This window comes from Chroicocephalus ridibundus, chromosome Z (assembly GCF_963924245.1).
Source record: "Chroicocephalus ridibundus chromosome Z, bChrRid1.1, whole genome shotgun sequence".
Taxonomy (NCBI): Eukaryota; Metazoa; Chordata; class Aves; order Charadriiformes; family Laridae; genus Chroicocephalus; species Chroicocephalus ridibundus.
The window spans coordinates 49,222,294-49,239,812 of record NC_086316.1 but is presented as its reverse complement, the minus strand read 5'-3'; the positions used below and the strand labels follow the sequence as shown (position 1 = coordinate 49,239,812).

The window sequence follows — 17,519 nt, the reverse complement described above, 5'->3', positions numbered from 1 at the left end:
GCCTCTCCAGAGTTGCTTCCTATCTACTGGGAGCTAATGAATTGTCATACCAGCTTTTTGGAGCTGCTAAGCCCTTGATGAAGATTTAGAATAAATTTAATATTGAAATCAGTTCCTAGTATTTTTTTTATGCATTACGTGACAGAGATGGAGAGAGGAGGAGCTTTGCTGTAGTGGAACACTACCTTATTTTTTTGTTTGCACTAATCTTATCCTTTGAATACACAGTTCAAAACAAGTACGCTTTAAAGGACAATTCCCTTAAGGAAATATGTAACTGGCCTTATAATGGCATGTGGTTACTCTCCTGAGAATTTTGTAAATCGAATTTAGCAGCTGTTTACTAGATGTACTTGAAAAAGTCACTGTAGAACTTAATACCTGTTTAGCGTTAAATAAACTTCATAACCAGAAAATAAATGTGAACGCAGGACTTGGAATGAACTACTCATCACAGCTGATGAAGGCTAGGCCTAAGCAGGCTGACTTTAAAAGGTCTGAAAGCTTTTATAACTAAGGATTATGAATATAACTTATTTTGAATGTCATTCAATCTGATTGCCATATGCCTAGTCCAGTGTAGCTACAACTGTGAAAAATGCAGGAAGTAGCTTACTGAATAAAGAAATACCTTAAAACGTAATGGAGTAGCGTAAGACCCTGCCTCTGGCAAAAGGAAGAGGCACTATGAGGAGAGATCAGAGGGAAGGAACTTAGGTAACGAGTTTGAGCACTGTAATGACTTACCTGACATTTTTACTGATGCCGTAAGTATCCTTTTTGTCCAGCACAGGGTAAACAAATGACAGCATTTATCAGGGATGCGTATGGTTGAAAGAATTAACAAAACTCTGTTATCCTTAGAGTTAAGAGTCTTCCGACCATGCTGCTGCATACAAAATTTTCTGGATAATATTATTAGAAGACATTTCTTCCCTGTTAACACGTCATGTTAACAGTTGCATGGAAAACATACGTATCTCAGTGGAGGGGCACATGTGACCTCCCTAATAATTTTGAGACTTAAAATGGTGGTGCAGGTTGCTGTGTTAATGATTGCCCCCCCTGGAGATACGGAATGTCTATTGCTTGCTCTTTGCCCTGCAATTTACCTTGTATCATTCAAAGATTTAGGTAACAATAAATCAGGTGATGTATTTTTTTCCTTAACACTCAAGGTACAACAGATGCCCAGAAATAAAACTGCTTCCATCTATCAAGTCTCCTGGCTTCAAGGGGACTTTTTTTTTTTTTTTAAATTTTATTCCTGTAGTATTAGGTTTCTGTGCAATTTTCCCTTTCCCTAAGGCTTGATCTAACCACAACAGATTCTTGCTTTGAAGATGTTGAGTCTTTGGTACTCAAGTCTTCTTTTGGGTTCTATTTAATTTAATCAGGAAGTTAATTGTCTTCCTGTGTACTAATGAACATAATTTTCTCTTATGTAGTGCTACTGTCCCTTTCGCATGCCTAAAATGGGGAATCCAACTGCACTGTGCATTGGTTAGTCTAAAGAGTTGGGGAGTAGGCAGGAAAAGTAAAGCAGCAAATTTAATCTCATGTTTTGCGTGAAGGTTTCGTTTTCCTTTTTTTTTTTTTTTTTCCAATGTTAATGCAGACATTTTGTTACTGAATTTTGGCTGGGACCAGAATTGACGTTAATCAAACTATGCCGTGTGCTAGTGAATTTGGAATTACTTGCTTTCCCTCACCTGCTTTTGTACCATAAAGAATACTGTGATAACAAGAAATATTCCTTATGATGCAGAATTCATAAAATATTGTGATGATAGTCCTGAAAGTGTGACCAAGACAGTTAAGCTATGCACATTTGCTGATTAAGGCACATGATGGGATAAATTCAGGGAGGCTCCCAGGGAGTTGGGTGGGGGAGAAAGATCCTAATTGTGTGTCTGAAATAGCAGTTGAGCTGTGATGAGAATAAAGCCAGGTGGGGAGGGGAAAAAAAAATTAAAAAAAAAAATAAATATTTTGAACAGAGAAGAAAAGGTAGTTCAGAGAATTACTGAGGAACTCCCTTCCCCAGGTTACATTAAAGCCCCGTTCGAGGGTGATGCTGTGAGGTGGGTTATTTGTGGGCTCACTCCATTGAATTCCATGTGGTAGATCCGTGTGGTATGTTTGAAAGGTGTTTGGGGTTTAAAAGGTTCTTAGTTGTTGTCATATGAGAGAAAATCTGAGAGAATCTAAGAACTGTGAGGTATGTTGCTTCTTGGGGGTATATTACTTTCAGAAGTATCTTACATCTGTTATATCTCGTTATATTTTCGTCTTTTTGATGAGAGAGAAAAGCAGGCTGGTAACTTCAGAGCAACTTGCAAAGAACCACCATTGTTCTGGACATGGAAAGTCATGTTTATGGCCACTTAAGCAGGAGGAATGGTATCTATCTCATAACCTACCTTGAATTGTTGAAAAGTTGATGTGACTTCAAGCAGCTAATGGTAGTTTAGAAATACATAAAAATTATCTCTGACTACAACTGTCTTGGGCTACTTTGGTCTGCTGAGATAGGGTTGTTAGGTTGGCCTGGGAGGGTGTTGGTTAAGAATGCTGGTTGGGAATGTTCATGCCGGGCAACGCACTGGAGAATACGATGTAAAACCAAATCTTGGTGGGTGACTCTTGTCATATGGTCCATATGTTTTATCCTTAGCTTTAAGGTAATGGTAGTGTTTATTATAGATTCAGCTTTTGGTAGTGAAGAAGCAAAACCAAAAAACCCTGCAAAAAAACAAAGCCAGAGGAATGCTTGAGATGAAAAGCTAAATTTATCAGTTAGAGCTTTGCATATTCAGATAAGCTATTCTCACCACCACCTTGTATGCTGATCAATGCTCTAAGATATGCATGATTAGATAAACAAATAATCTCCACTTAATTATGAAATCCTGAAAATTGATTGATATATTTTATAACATATTGGCTTTTGAAATCTACAGTTGCAGCCTAGATTCCTATAAAAGCACCTATCCAGATTTCCAGTCTTCTGTTTGTGTAAACTTAACAGTCTTGTGATGCGTGTAAGGCAGGATATTTGTTTAACCCATTTGCAAATTACATTTTCTGTATATAAAATTTTTTAATTAATTTAATGGAAGAAGTCTTGCTTCTGCAGCTTTTATTTAGAAAATTAGTCATCATGTGTATAATTGGTGGATTGAATGTTCTTTTTGAAATATTTGTGCTTCATACGAAGTCTTAGCTTGACAGATCTTGCCTCATCTTTATCTCTCATACGTTATGTCTATTTTGCTCATCTGCCATTCAGTTTTTATGTGAAAATAACTTTAAAAAAATTAATTTGTACATGTTTTGATTTAACCCCAGAGAGCAGCTGAGCCCCACGCAGCCACTTGCTCACTCTACCCCAAGGGCATGGGGGAGAGAATCGGAAGGGTGAAAGAGAGAAAATTCATGGGTTGAGATAAAGGCAGTTTAATTGGGAAAGCTAAAGCCACGTGCACAAGGAAAGCAAAATAAGGAATTCATTCCCTGCTTCCCATCGGCAGGCAGATGTTTAGTGATCTCCAGGAAAGCAGGGCTCTACCATGTGTAATGGTTACTTGGGAAAACAAAACACCGTAACTCTGAATGTCTCCCCTTCCTCCTTTTTCCATCAGTGTTATTGCTGAGCACGACATCATATGGTCTCTGGGTTATCCCTCTGGTCAGCTGGGGTCAGCTGTCCTGGCTGCGTCCACTCCCAGCCCCTTGTGCACCCCCAGACAAGTTGCTGGCAGGGCAGCGTGAGAAACAGAGAAGGCCTTGACGCTATGTGAATGCTGCTCAGCAGTGGCTAAAACAGCCCTGTGTTACCAGCACTGTTTGGTAACAAATCCAAAACATAACGCCATTCAAGCTACCATGAAGAAACTTAACTCTATCCCAGACAAAACCAGTACACAGCAAAAGCTGAAAAACTGCCCAACTTATCTTCACTCTGAAGGTCTGAAAGAAGGGGGATGGAGGGTGCTAGCTAAGGAGATGCTTTCAGATTGTAATAAACAAGTGGGAAAGCAAGGCACTGTTAAATTTGTATTGAAAGTCGCTCTGGGTGTGAAAGTCGGCTCAAATGAATACTACCTTAAATTGTCAGCTACTTTTATTGATTTTGCTTTGAAATATTTACAGTAAAGCCAGTCCTCTGTGTAGGCAGATGACGGGGTGATGACTACCTCTGCAAATGGTAGACAACAGCCATAGGAAATAGAGAAAGGGAGGGAAACTAGTCAAATAGTCAAAAATGTGAGCAAATTTTCGTTTGTAAAGGGATTTATTCTATTTAACAATGCCAAGTAGTATTTGGAAAACCAGGAAAAAATGATGTATTATAGTTAATTCCTTAGGTATTAAATATAGCTTCTAGAACAAGGGTTTTAAGTTTGTGGGAGCACGAATTTGAATTGCGCAGCTGTAAAATTAGAGATGTCTTGTAGAACAAAAAGTGGGGGGTTTTTTAGTTTGTAATTTGGAACTATAAATTGCAGAAGGAAGTATGTAAAATCCCAGACATCTTGGATTTTTATTCAGTATTTTTGCTCTGCAGTTTCTGTGGACTGGAATGGACCTTTGTACAGTCAAAAATTTTTACAATCTGAAGACGTCTGCTCATGTAAAAATGCATATTGAGATAATGTTGTAGCAGAATTTCCCATTAGTAGTTTTTTGAATCACTGTATCTATAAACCACCCTTATATGTATATGAAGGGTCAGCCTTACCATGATAAAGTTGCAGAGCTATAAGGCTGCTGAATTGCAGATTGGATCCAGTCTTGTAAGCACTGAGTTTGAGACTTGCTCAGTCTTTCACCTCAGCCCAGTTTGTATGGCATTTAATACACGTTTGTTCTCCTGCTTTAAGCCCTCCAATCTTGGACTTACTGAATGAGTTTTCTGAAGTTACAGTAATTTAACATTAAAGAGGAGAAAAAAACTCTTCCAAGGGTGACACACTCTAGAGGTAAACACTAAGGGTGAAACAGAGAACTCTATACCCTGTTTACCATGTAAGGAAAATAATTTTCTGAAAGCTAGAAGACACAAAAATAGTTGCATCCACTTATTACTGCTAATAGTAGATTTCCTAATTAGCTTCTCTGTTCTTGAGAATGACATTATCTTTTAACCCAAGTTTTATCTGTGGAAGACTAACCCACCTGGCTAAGTGAAAATCATTACTATTATACAAAAGCAGAATGAAAAGCAGTACTGTGTAATTACTTTTAAGTATCCATAAAATCAAGTGGGGAAAAAAGCAAGCCCATCATGAGTAGATTTAATTTTGCAACAAGAAAAAAATGAGTGACCTGCAGGTATGAAAATACTGCAAATCTGATCTAAATAAAAAGGAAATGGAGGTAAATAAGTCTCCCTTATGACTTCAGGGGCAGATTTCTGAAAGTTTTGTACTATATATTAAAGAATGCAGTAGAATCATAGAATGGGTTGGGTTGGAAGGGACCTTTAAAGGTCATCTAGTCCAACCCCCCTGCAATAAGCAGGGACATCTTCATCCAGATCAGGTTGCTCAGAGCTTCGTCCAACCTGACCTTGAATGTTTCTAGGGATGGGGCATCTACTACCTCTCTGGGCAACCTATTCCAGTGTTTCATCACCCTCAATGTAAAAAAATTTCTTCCTTATATCTGGTCTAAATCTACCCTATTTTAGTTTAAAACCCTTGTCCCATTGCTATAGGCCCTGCTAAAATGTTTGTCCCCATCTTTCTTATAAGCCCCCTTTAAATACTGAAAGGCCGCAATAAGGTCTTCCCAGAGCTTTCCCTTCTGCAGGTGAACAACCCCAACTCTCTCAGCCTTTCTATATAGGAGAGGTACCCCATCCTTCTGATCATTTTTGTGGTCCTCCTCTGGACTCACTCCAGCAGGTCCATGTCTTTCCTGTGCCCAGGACTCCAGAGCTGGATGCAGTATTCCAGGTGGGGTTTCGCCAGAGCAGAGGGGCAGAATCACCTCGCTCGACCTGCCAGTCATGTTTCTTTTGATGCAACCCAGGATACAGTTGTCTTTATGGGCTGCGAGTGCACACTGTTGGCTCATGTCCAGCTTTTTATCCACCAGACCTTCAAGTCCATCTCCTCAGGGCTGTTCTCGATCCCTTCATCTCCGAACCTGTATTGATACCAGGGTTGCCCTACCCTTGGCGTTGTTGAACGTCATGAGGTTCACATGGGCCCACTTCTTGAGCTTGTCCAGGTCCCCTGGATGGCGTCTCATCCCTCAGGAGTCTCAACCACATCACTTAGCTTGGTGTTGTCTGTAAACTTGCTGAGGCTGCACTCAATCCCACTGTCTATGTCATTAATGAAGATGTTAAACAGTATCGGTCCTTATACGGACCCCTGAGGGACACCACTTGTCACCAATCTCCACCTGGACATTAAGCCACTATCCTCTGGATGTGACCATCCAACCAATTCCTCATCCATTGAAAAGGCCATCCATCAAATCCGTATCTCCCCAATTTAGAGAGAAGGATATCATTGGGGACCATGTCAAAGGCCTTACAGAAGTCCAGATAGACAGCATCCATAGCTCTTCGCTTTTCCACTGGTGTAGTCACTCAATTGTAGAAGGCCACTAGGTTGGTCAGGCACGACTTGCCCTTGGGAAAGGCATGCTGGCTGTCTCAAATCACCTTCCTGTCCTCCATGTGCCTTAGCATAGCTTCTAGGAGGATCAGTTCCATGATCTTCCTAGGCACAGAGGTGAGTCTGACAGGTCAGTAGTTCCCAGGGTCCTCCTTTCTACCCTTTTTAAAAATGGGTGCAATGTTTCCCTTTATCCAGTCACTGAGGTCCTCACCTGACTGCCATGACTTTTCAAATATCATGGAGAGTGTCTTGGTAACTACATCAGACAGTTCCCTCAGGACTCTGGAATGCATCTTGTCAGGTCCCATAGACTTCTGTAAATTCAGGTTCCTCAGATTCCAAACCTGATCTTCTCTTACAGTGGGAGGAACTTTGTTCTTTCAGTGCCTGTCTTGTGGTCCATTCACTCGAGAAGTGTGAGAAGAGATTAACAGTGAAGACTGAGGCAAAAAAGTTGTTGAGTACCTTAGCCTTCTCCTTGTGCATTGTTACTAATTTGCCAGTCTTGCTTATCAGTGGGGTTACACTTTCTTTGACCTTCCTTTTCTGGCTGATTGAACCTGTAGAAGCTCTTATTATTCTTTGCATCCCTTGCCAACCTCAGGTTCAGCTGAGCCATGGCCTTCTTGACCCCATCCCTACACAACTGGGCAGCGTCCCTATATTTTTCCTGGGATACCTGTCCCTGCTTCCACTGACTGTGCATTTCCTTCTTGCCCTTTAGTTTGACCAGCAGGTCTCAACTCAGGGATGCTGGACTCTTGCCTTCCTTTCCTGATTTCATGCACCTGGGGATCGAGAGTTCTTGCACTCTGGAAAGCGTCCTTAAAGATATTAAAGAAAAGTCCGTTTTTGCTCCCTTGTCCCTGAAGGAAGTTTCCAAGGGGGTCCTATTGAGTAACTCCCTGAAGAGCTGGAAGTTTGCTTTCCTAAAATTCAGGGTCTTGACTTTACTCTTTACCTGATCCATACCCCTCGGGACTGCGAACTCCAACAGTGCATGTTCACTGCAGTCCAAACTGCCCCCAATCTTGACATCACCAGTTAGCTCACTTGCATTGGTGACCATGAGGTACAGTATCTCATCCCCTCTGGTGGGGCTGTGTGTTACCTGGCTTAAGAAGTTATCCTCAGTGCGTTCCAGGAGTCTCCTGGACTGCCTACAGCTCGCTGTGCTACTTTTCCAGTAGATGTTGGCGTGGTTGAAGTCCCCCAGCAGGACGAGAGCCTGTGAGTGTGATGCCTCCTGTAGCTGGAGTAGGAAGGCTTTGCCAATAAGCTCCCCTTGATCGGGCAGTAAATTATATATTTTATTTTTTTATTATATGATAGTTTTGTAGAAGATGATAGTAGCATTATCAGAATTCCTCTGTAATGACAGAACTGAATTGGAATAGTTGCTTCATTGATTTCATGTGTATTTTAACGTACTGTTTTCAATTACGTGTTCCTTTCAGTGTGCCTGTAATGGAATTTCAAGTAAAAATTAATTTATTGTGGAATTTAGATTGTTGCAGTGGTTACAGCTGAATATGAATAACAGGGTCCTTTTAAGATGGTAAATTAAAAAGAAATGTTGTAAGTCTTATGAAATTACAGACTTTAGAATATTCCTTTCTCTTTCCCATTAGCAGAAAAAATAATGCAAAACCATAGAAAATAATGCAAAACTCCAGTAGGAGTTTCTGATATGTTCTGACAAGTTCACTGTCTTATATAAGATACTGTGTTGGCAACCTAGCTTCAAGTTTATTTCCTGATTTTGTTTTATTTTAGGTCCCAAATCTGATCCCAGTTCTGATATTTAAATTGGGAAGACCTTTGGAGCCTGCACTTTACAGAGATATATTGTATACATTGCCAACACTGGGTGTGCACAAGGTGAGAATGAAAACTTTTTAGTAAAACAAAAACTCTATTAGTATTAGTAAGAGATCATTTATTTATAAAAAATTATTTAGACTGAGAAATGCATAGTTTGCTTAAAATAACTGATTTGTTAGTTTCAACATAACTTTCTATTATTTTGGATGGTATAGGAAATTTATTTTAAAGAGTGAAATGTACACTATATTGTCTGCACTGTATCATAATTTTATATATATCATAAAGAGATGCTCTTGGATTCATGCATTAAAGTTTTTTCAGGAGATAACTTCTATTTTCTTTCTGACATTGCAGTTGGACAGTTATCTCCTTGTTGTACTTCGTTGTAAAATAACGATTTGTAGATTTGACTTTGGTCTTGCACATAAAATATAACAGTGACGTTTGGTTAAAAAATTTCTTTCAGGTTTGTGTAGCTCAGATTCTACGTGCCATACACATGCTTGGGAGCACACCAAAGCTTAGAGCAATTGCTTTGCGGCTGATGACATCCTTATGGGAAAAACAGGTTAGAACATTCTTGTAGTGTCACTAACGTAAGTGTTGTTGAAAAATTCATTACCTCTAACCAAGGAAGGAAACTGATTTTGGAACATTGCATATACTACTATCTCATTATCAGCCTTATAAAGTAAATGGTGGAAGTGGTGCCTCTATTGATTCTGTTTTAGTGAAAAATTTCAATAGTATGTCTTACATGAAGCCTCCTTTTCGTTTCATCAGGTTTGAGACTGGAATTAGGAAAAAAAAATTGTTTGAAGGACAGCTTTCTGCTTTTCATAATGTGCAGTAATAACAAGACCTTAGTTCCATGGTAGCAATTTGCTTCTCTGTTCGTAAAGTAGCAATAGAGATTTGGTCTGCAAAAGCCAGTTAAATCTCAATGCAGCATTAGATTAAGCATTAGATAAAGAAAAATTAAGTATGGTATGCCACAAAAGTGGTATTTAGAAGTTATGTAAAAGTGATAGCACCTTCCACCCTGTCCTGTGTACCAACTTTTGAAGGTGTGATGATAGTTTTGAAATTAAATCTTTTCTAGGATCGAATTTACCCAGAATTGCAGAAGTTCTTGGGGATGTCTGATATGCCCTCTTTGTCTGTTGACAAAGATGCTCAATGGGAAAAGCTGATTGCTAAAGCTGCTTGTATAAGAGATATATGTAAGCAGAGGTAAGCGCAAGTGTTATCCATCTTATGTCTTTGTAAGGGAAAACTTCTTCTTTCCCCCAGAAAAGTTGTGTAATTATTTTTACCACGCTGTTATGTTAATTGTGGGTAATATTTTCCTAGTTCTATGAGATACTGACTCAGGCATTGCTAATCTGACCAGCTGGTGAGTTTTGAGTTACATGTGCCTTCTATTAATTACAGTGTAAAAATAATGTGAAAATGTCAATGTCTTCATCCTGAAACAAAACATGTGACCCGTACTGATCCAGAGTAGAAACTTAAAGCATACCACCTCCAAACTATAAAAAGAGAGTGATGAACTATTAGAAGCAGCAGCTAATGATCTCTTTTGATCTATTCAAAGAAAGATCATGTGCTTTTCTGAAAAGTATATTTTGTCACATGCAGATTACTGGTCTTTATTCAGATATAATACTGACCAAAGAACACAGTTGTACAAGTCTAACTGGATGATATATTGATCCTCTCCAGTTCTAACAATCCACGGGATATCATTACTTGATAATAATTTACAGTTCCTGTAAAGATTATTTTTAAACATATTATCAATTAGTTTCTGTTTTGATGTGCACAATACCATCTTTTCTCTTTGCCACCTATCTTTGGCTTCTACTTTTCACTTTTCTTCTTGAAAGTCAGTTGCTAAGCTGGGAAGATTCATGTATCTTTCAATCACCAACTGAAACAAAAAAGTTATTAAAGAAAATACCCTTTCCTTTGCTTCTTCAGCCTTCTTTAATTTTGCCAAACAGCATTTTTCAAGAAATATTAAAATAAAAAATAAAAAAAAAGTTAAAAGCAAGAGATGAATCTCAATGCAGCTGTAACATTCTTTTTGCCAGGTAAGTGGTGTAGTTAGAGTCCAGATGCATTCACTTTCTTCATGAATTTAGAAATTATTTGGAAGAAAGTGAGAGCAAATAGAGGAAGCCTAAATGTTCCATGCATATAAATCACCTACCCAAATGCTACTTAGCCCAAGTTCTTGCAGAAACAGTAGGAGGAACTGCTGAATCAGCAGTTGACACGTCCCCTCCACCACCTAATAAAACTGAATGGATACTAAAAGACTGGAAAGCAAACTAGTAGCCCATGCAGTCAATGAAGGAGAGAAAAATGACATTGCATCAGCAAAAAATTTGGAAAAACGTTCCTATGTGATGTAAGAGGACCAAAAGTCTTGCTGCCAGAATCTCCACTGATACACAGTAGAGAAGACCAGGCTGGATGGGGCTTTGAGCAGCCTGGTCTAGTGGAAGGTGTCACTGCCGATGGCAGGGGGGTTGGAACTAGGTGATCTTCAAGGTCCCTTCCAACCCAGACCATTCTATGATTCTAAGACTATGCCAAAGAAGCAAAGAAAAGTGTCTTTAATAGCACGCGTGGATATTCCTTCTCAGTCACTTCTTCAATGATATAATCTTTTAGCATACACAACATACTTGGACAAAAACTTCCATAGCTTAACCAGTGGGTGATCTTTTATTTGGAATTTGATGCCTGCTGATTTAATTCCCCATGTCACTCAGCCTTTAAAGCTCTCTATCATATCCTCCCTTGTATCTGTTTTTTCTTCCTAATTTTAGTCTTAGTTGTCACTTAAAACCAATATTTAATGAATTTTGCTGCATAGAATAAAATCTGTGTGAATGCATGAATATTACCTTGTATCTTCATGGTTTTTGCTTTAGGCCATACCAGCACGGAGCAGACATGTTGGCTGCAATTTCCCAGATATTAAATGAATGCACAAAACCTGATCAAGCTTCACCTGCTGCCATAGTGTTACAGGGTCTTCAGGCACTTTGTGAGTCTGAGGTAAGATTAAATTGTCTTGTCCCTGTGTTTCATGTTTTGCTTGTGGATCACGGACTTTTTTCCTAGTATGCTCTTTTTGTTTTTCAAGAGTACATTAGATTGTTGCTGAATTATTTTTTTCTTCTTCTGAAATATTCGATTCCTCTCTTCCAACATCAGTTAATTGTTCCTGGGAAATTGTATTGTGAGTTTGTTCTGCAGCAGGTCAGCCCTTCAGTGCGTGGGTTAGAATTTTAGGTCAGCATCCTCTCATGCATTTTTCTGTGAGGTTTGAAAAGAACAGCTGTTTGGCACGTGATTCTGATTGGCTGGAAAAGTGTGTAAGTATTCTCATTTTTGTTACCTTCTTACTGGCCTGCACTGCTGGGTCTTATTCACATAGTGGACCTGATAGAGAGTGAAATCACTTGTAATGGAGAGGCTTCTGTTTTACTCTAGTGCATTCATACTTACTGATGAAGAGGACAAGTGAGCATTGGTGTCCAGAGAGGTTGTACTGCCTCCATCCTTGGAGGTTTTCATGTTCCTTTTGGATAAAACTCTGAGTGACCCTGCTTTGAGAAGAAGGTTGGACTAGAAATATCCTAAGGTCCCTTCCCATCCAAATTGTTCTGTGATCCTACAATATCCTGAGTTAGGAGCCACAGCTTTTTGTTTCCACCATTGACGTCCCAGACGTGGTGATGCAGGTGCAGACATGCTGTGAATCACACCATAGACAAACTGTGGACTATGCAGGCCATCTGAGTTAGAGGACTAATGATAGCCTGCAGGAATATTTGAGTACACATTCTCTGCCAAACAGCAATTTTAAGCTTATCCGTTTCTTCACTTTTAGTGCAGTGTTTACTGCAGTGAGGCCAATCCAACAAAAGTCTCCAGCCATTGCAACGTTACACATCTGAAATCATGTCAGCAGTTCAAGAACTGCTGGTTCGCGGTCCATAGAGACTAGTATTCAAAATAGTTAAAAAGCTTCAGACAACGGTTACTAAGAAACAACTTATTCAGGGTAATGTAATTACTGTGTTTGCTTTTGGTATGGAGTTTGGCTCTTCTTAAAGTCACGTAGACTCTTTGAGTGCATTTAAGTATTTAAGCAGTGTTTTTCCCAGGCTGGAATATATTTAGACTTAGTTTCATGCAAAGAAATAGGAGCTAGGCCTATGACAATTGTCACATCATACTATAAAAACCTCATTTGAGAACAGATGTACTGTACTACTGTTAAGAAATGGAAGTCTGAGACAACTCCAGGTACTCAAGGTAGAAGGGAGGAAGGAAATAACCGCTTCGTAGACGTGTACCATTTTTTCCAGTCCTAATTCTTAGAGGCACTCCTCACCTTGCTTTGTTTCCCAATGTCATGCCAGTGTAGTGTTCTGGGAGTCCAGATCTGCCACCCAGTTATACTGAAACTTTATAGAGAATTCTCTTGTGGTTTGGTAAGCTGGGTAACCATTTGGGTTAAGTAATGCAATCTGTCCCTTATTTAGTATTTAGACTCCAGTTTGCAGTAGAGAAACCTTAAAGAGCATAATCGTAGAGGTTGGTCAGAAGGTTTTGTTCTGGTGCTTTCTTTCTCTGCCACTGTCTCAATAGATAACCATGGAAAAGGGATTTAATCTCTTTGAGCTTTTCCATGTGCAGCTGCTTAGCTGCAGGATTTTAGTGAGCACCTTATTTTCAGTCAACTTCTCCACCGGTATAAGGAATTGTGTTTTCTTATGTATAGTGTTGATGTAGCTGACGATGGAACCCTGTACAGTGTGTGGTTTTGTCAAAGCTGAGTTCTGAAAGTCTCAGAAAGGCTCCTTTTTAAAAGTAATGCTATAATAAAATGTGTTGTAACATTGATTATATTTTTGTGGTCAAATGTTGTGGAAGAATAGTTTTCTATATTGTTGACTGCAGTAATTGTTTTGTGTAAATGTAATGGCTTTACCCAAAGTATGTACTATTCCCCCCCCCCCTTTTTTTTTTGCTAGTTATAAGAAAAGGCCTTTAATGAATAATGCACAGTAACTTGCATGTCAAAAATGTAAAATACACACAATTATTGCCAGGGCACATTTCCTATTTCTAGGCAAATATTTTGGTTTTTTCCCCACTGACTTCAACAGAAGCCAGTGTACTTCCTATGAGGCCATCTATCCTGGCATCTAATTGATTTCATGCATCGAGTACCGTACACAAGCCAAGAAACGTTCAAGAATGAAAATGCAAAGCATAGTATTTAAAACTCCTTTCCAGGCTTTTTGTGGAAGTGGTTTCTGGCTGTTTATTCCCTCTGACCACATTTATTTGTTTTATTGATCAGAAAGAAGCTAGCATAGCAGAGTAATATCATGAACTTAAAAGTTGTATGAGAACAAATTATGCTGACTGAGTTTAACATTTAGTAGGGATTACAAATCTGGATGTTGTTTAAACAGCGTACACTTAAAAACTGTACTCTTAAAATGGTGGGTTTGTGTGGAGATGTTGTTATCAGGGGATCATTCTTGGGCTCAAGTTTCTGCCAGTTTCACTTCTCACTTTCTCAGGTCTGATTTACTCCTCATTCTCTTTTTTCTTACCTATATCCTTAGCCTTGTACACATAGTTAACATCGTAATTTCTATTTGAACTCTTTAGCCAGTAATGTAGGTGCAATTCCATACCTGTGCAGATCTGCTGGTGAAGGGAGATGCCAGGCTCCCAGGAGGTTTTCCACATACTTAATGAGAGAGTAAAATAAGTGGACTAGTAACCTTGTAGGCCTGCATGCAGTCTGACTGGTCTGGTGAACACCCACCATCAGAATATGTGCTGTTTTACTTGATTTCCTGATTACCTGCTACTGTTCCTGAAAGTGCTGATACTGCTTCCCCCCCTGCCTCCCCACCCCCCCGGCATCTGAACTGTGTGATTTAGGCCCTCACTGAATGAAGATCATGTTACCAGCTCCACTTTCAAGTCGGATACCAAAATCCATTTCAGTGCATCTTCATCACTGGTGCAATTTCTGGGTTTTGAAAGTTGGAAATGTAAAAGATGCTGTGGCAATGTAAATGTCATTTTTCATCATAGGAATGCATTATGTTACATAGTCACACACAGTTCCTCCTCCTGCACCTACCTCTGCACCCAACCTCATTTCGTCTTGGAAACATTCACTACAGTGGCAACTTCATTTTCTGTCACATGATTAGGATGTGTGGCATGCTAGTGTGGTCTAGCTGGTGCTACCATGTTGTTTTCTTCTCTTCCTCTCTCTAGTTTTGCTTTCCCAAGCTTTGCCATTTTATGTATTTTTGACACTTTATTTGCTTTTTTTTTTGTCAAGGCTGGAACAGAATTCTAGCCTTGTCTTCTGGTTTTGCTAATGAGATATAGCTAGTACTCTTGTACTTTTTGTAAGAAATGGTATATAGCGGTAGTTTAAGGGACACTGAATGGCTTCAGAAAGACTAAATTCATTAGTGTATTTTAGATGGAGAAGCTACTACTTTTTCTAAGCTTAGGAAAATTTTGTTTTCTTCAGACCGCACAATATGACTTATAACTTTAAAAAATGTTGTATTAAATTTTGTAATTTAAAACAGTAACAGTAGCTTTTAACTTGCATATTACTACTTTTGGTCTTCATGTTGCATTCATTGCAGACAAAATAAATTAAGGAAACTTGAGCTCTAAATACTTATAATCTGTTAGCAGAAACTAGAAAACTGCTTGTGTAATCCACAAAAAGAGTTCCCCTTTTGTAGCTGAAATTTCAGTGTAAGCATTTTGCATTTGAATGTGGACACATAGTCTGTAGACAGAACGTTCATGGCCAAACCTTTTACTGTGGAAATGGCATTGAGGAGTGATTTGGCTGTTAATTCTCAGGATTAATAGTAGTGCTTCTGCCTCTGTGGCACCATCATGTTGTCAAGTCAGCTAGTTTTGGAGTAGTGGGCAAAACGTGTTTTGAGAAGAAGATGGTTTTATTTACTCTAATTTATTCCTAGACTGTATTTGTCCACAAATGTTACAGGGCAAGGGTCACTTTTCATTACCACTATGTGTGTCAGAGTCCAATAGTCTCTGACCAGGTTATTTTAGCTATTCTGTGCGTGGGCTATGTAATATGTAGTATCAAATTTACTTATTTGAAGATAGTTGTTGTTACACAGGATTTCTGGTTCAGCAGAGTGATACAAAATATACTGTAATCACAATACAATACAAACTTATGTTACTATTAGCAAAATACAGCCATTGCAATATACAGTTTAATTACAATACCAATCATGATTACCAGTCTTTATAATATGCTCTCCATGATGATGCTGAGCGCCAACAGTTGCCAGGAAGGAATTTGTGGGTTGAAGCTAGCTCAGACCCATTGGTCTCTTTGAAATTCTTTTATTGGTTGTCTACTTTTTATCCTCTATGTTGGACTGAGCCACGTATTCACACCCTCATATGCTGGTCTGACTGACTCAGGAACATGTTCACACTCTTTCAATGAACTGGGTAGAAACATTTATACCAACAGTTGGTCCACTGAACTGTTTATAGCTGTATATCCAAACCAAAGGTCCTCTTTGTGTTGAATCAGTTTCTTCACAATAGCTATGGTCAGTCCCACGTTGTGTTATTCTCTGATGAGCACATCACCTCTGCCCATCTGAGCCTTCTTCCATTGTAGGGATTTATTGATCACTCACAGTGTGTAGCACTTATCCAAAGCATGATATGCCCTTTACTTTTTGCAAGTTGCAGGTATTTTTGTAGTTGTAACACTTTGCAATAGAGGATGTTTCTGGTGGGTTTTGCTGCAATTACATGTTCTGGAAAGATTCTGATAGGTTTTATCCTAATTGTAGTTTAGAGGAGATTCTGAATTTCAGTCAATCATTGTGAAAGATGTAGAACTGCTCTGCGATAGATGATGAATACTGTATGTTGACTTGGTTACCAACATATTTACTGCCTGGATACACTGATTCAGTTTTAAGATTTTACTAAAAAGCTAGAAAGAAAGATAAATAACTCAATAGTAGCTACCTGAGGATCATTTTGAAACAATGACAGACAAAGGAATCTGTTTGCTTTTCTGCTGAACCTACTCAATTGTCTTTATAGAAATTGTGATTGTACTGGAATACCTCTTTTTCTGTTGTGTATACTCTAGGAAGAGATGTTAAGGTTGCTAAGAGCTAATGGAGTTGTTTAGAAAGCTGTTAAATAAGACCTGTTCCCAGCTGTGTTTTCTAGGCTATTTGAAGACCCCATTTCTGCTTAAGTTATTTTTTCAGAGTGCCAGAAGTTTTGAGCAGTATAAACATGTCTTGACTTCAAAAAAAAAAAATCAAGAAGAAAAACTCTTTTCTCATTTGATTTCCACAATAGAAAACATAGGCTGTAAGATGGTCGCTGCAGCACTGTGATCGCAGGGAACAATCAGCTATGCCAACCACAACCAAAAGGCTTAGGAGCTGTTGTGCAAGTGTTCTGGTCCATAATGCACCCAAAAGGAGACGAATCTTGCAATTTGTGTTCACTGGAAGGGGTGGTGATACCTGCAGATATCAAAGAATGAACCCAAACAACCATAAAGGCCTAAGAAATCTTACAAGCAATTTTTGCACCTATTTTTTTACAATTGTTAAAGCCAGCATTTCTCTGTGCAGAGCAAGTGAAATAGTCCCTATGTAGCCTGATCCAGGATTAGGATCCTAATCAAGGATTCTGTGATTGACTTGATGCGCCAGCCTTGCTGAGGTTTGGTATGAGTGGACGTTTGTCTTGGAGGAAACATGGCTTAAAATGATGTGCTTCTCTGACTTGCTTCCCCTCAGATCAGAAGTCAAAGTTGAGTTCAATGTTGTTGTTCCCTGTTTTTTCCCATTATTTCCCCACCCTCTTAGGGCAGTAGGTCACCTGAAGGAAGAGTGCTTTTTCTTTCCTTGACATCAGTAAATCTTAGCTTTTAGTTTTTCCCCTCTAGCA

General features: G+C 39.0%; 1 protein-coding gene across 4 annotated transcripts in view; it reads left to right on the top strand.

Annotated features, from left to right (window-relative positions):
• FOCAD (focadhesin) overlaps nucleotides 1–17,519 on the top strand; it is a 119,673-nt gene that overhangs the window by 40,981 nt on the left and 61,173 nt on the right. For all 4 annotated transcript variants that reach the window (XM_063319936.1, XM_063319933.1, XM_063319934.1 and 1 more), the window contains 4 exons: nucleotides 8,415–8,519; nucleotides 8,932–9,033; nucleotides 9,568–9,698; nucleotides 11,411–11,537. In XM_063319936.1, the coding sequence (XP_063176006.1) occupies nucleotides 8,415–8,519; nucleotides 8,932–9,033; nucleotides 9,568–9,698; nucleotides 11,411–11,537 (465 nt within the window). The remainder of the gene's footprint in view (nucleotides 1–8,414; nucleotides 8,520–8,931; nucleotides 9,034–9,567; nucleotides 9,699–11,410; nucleotides 11,538–17,519) is intronic.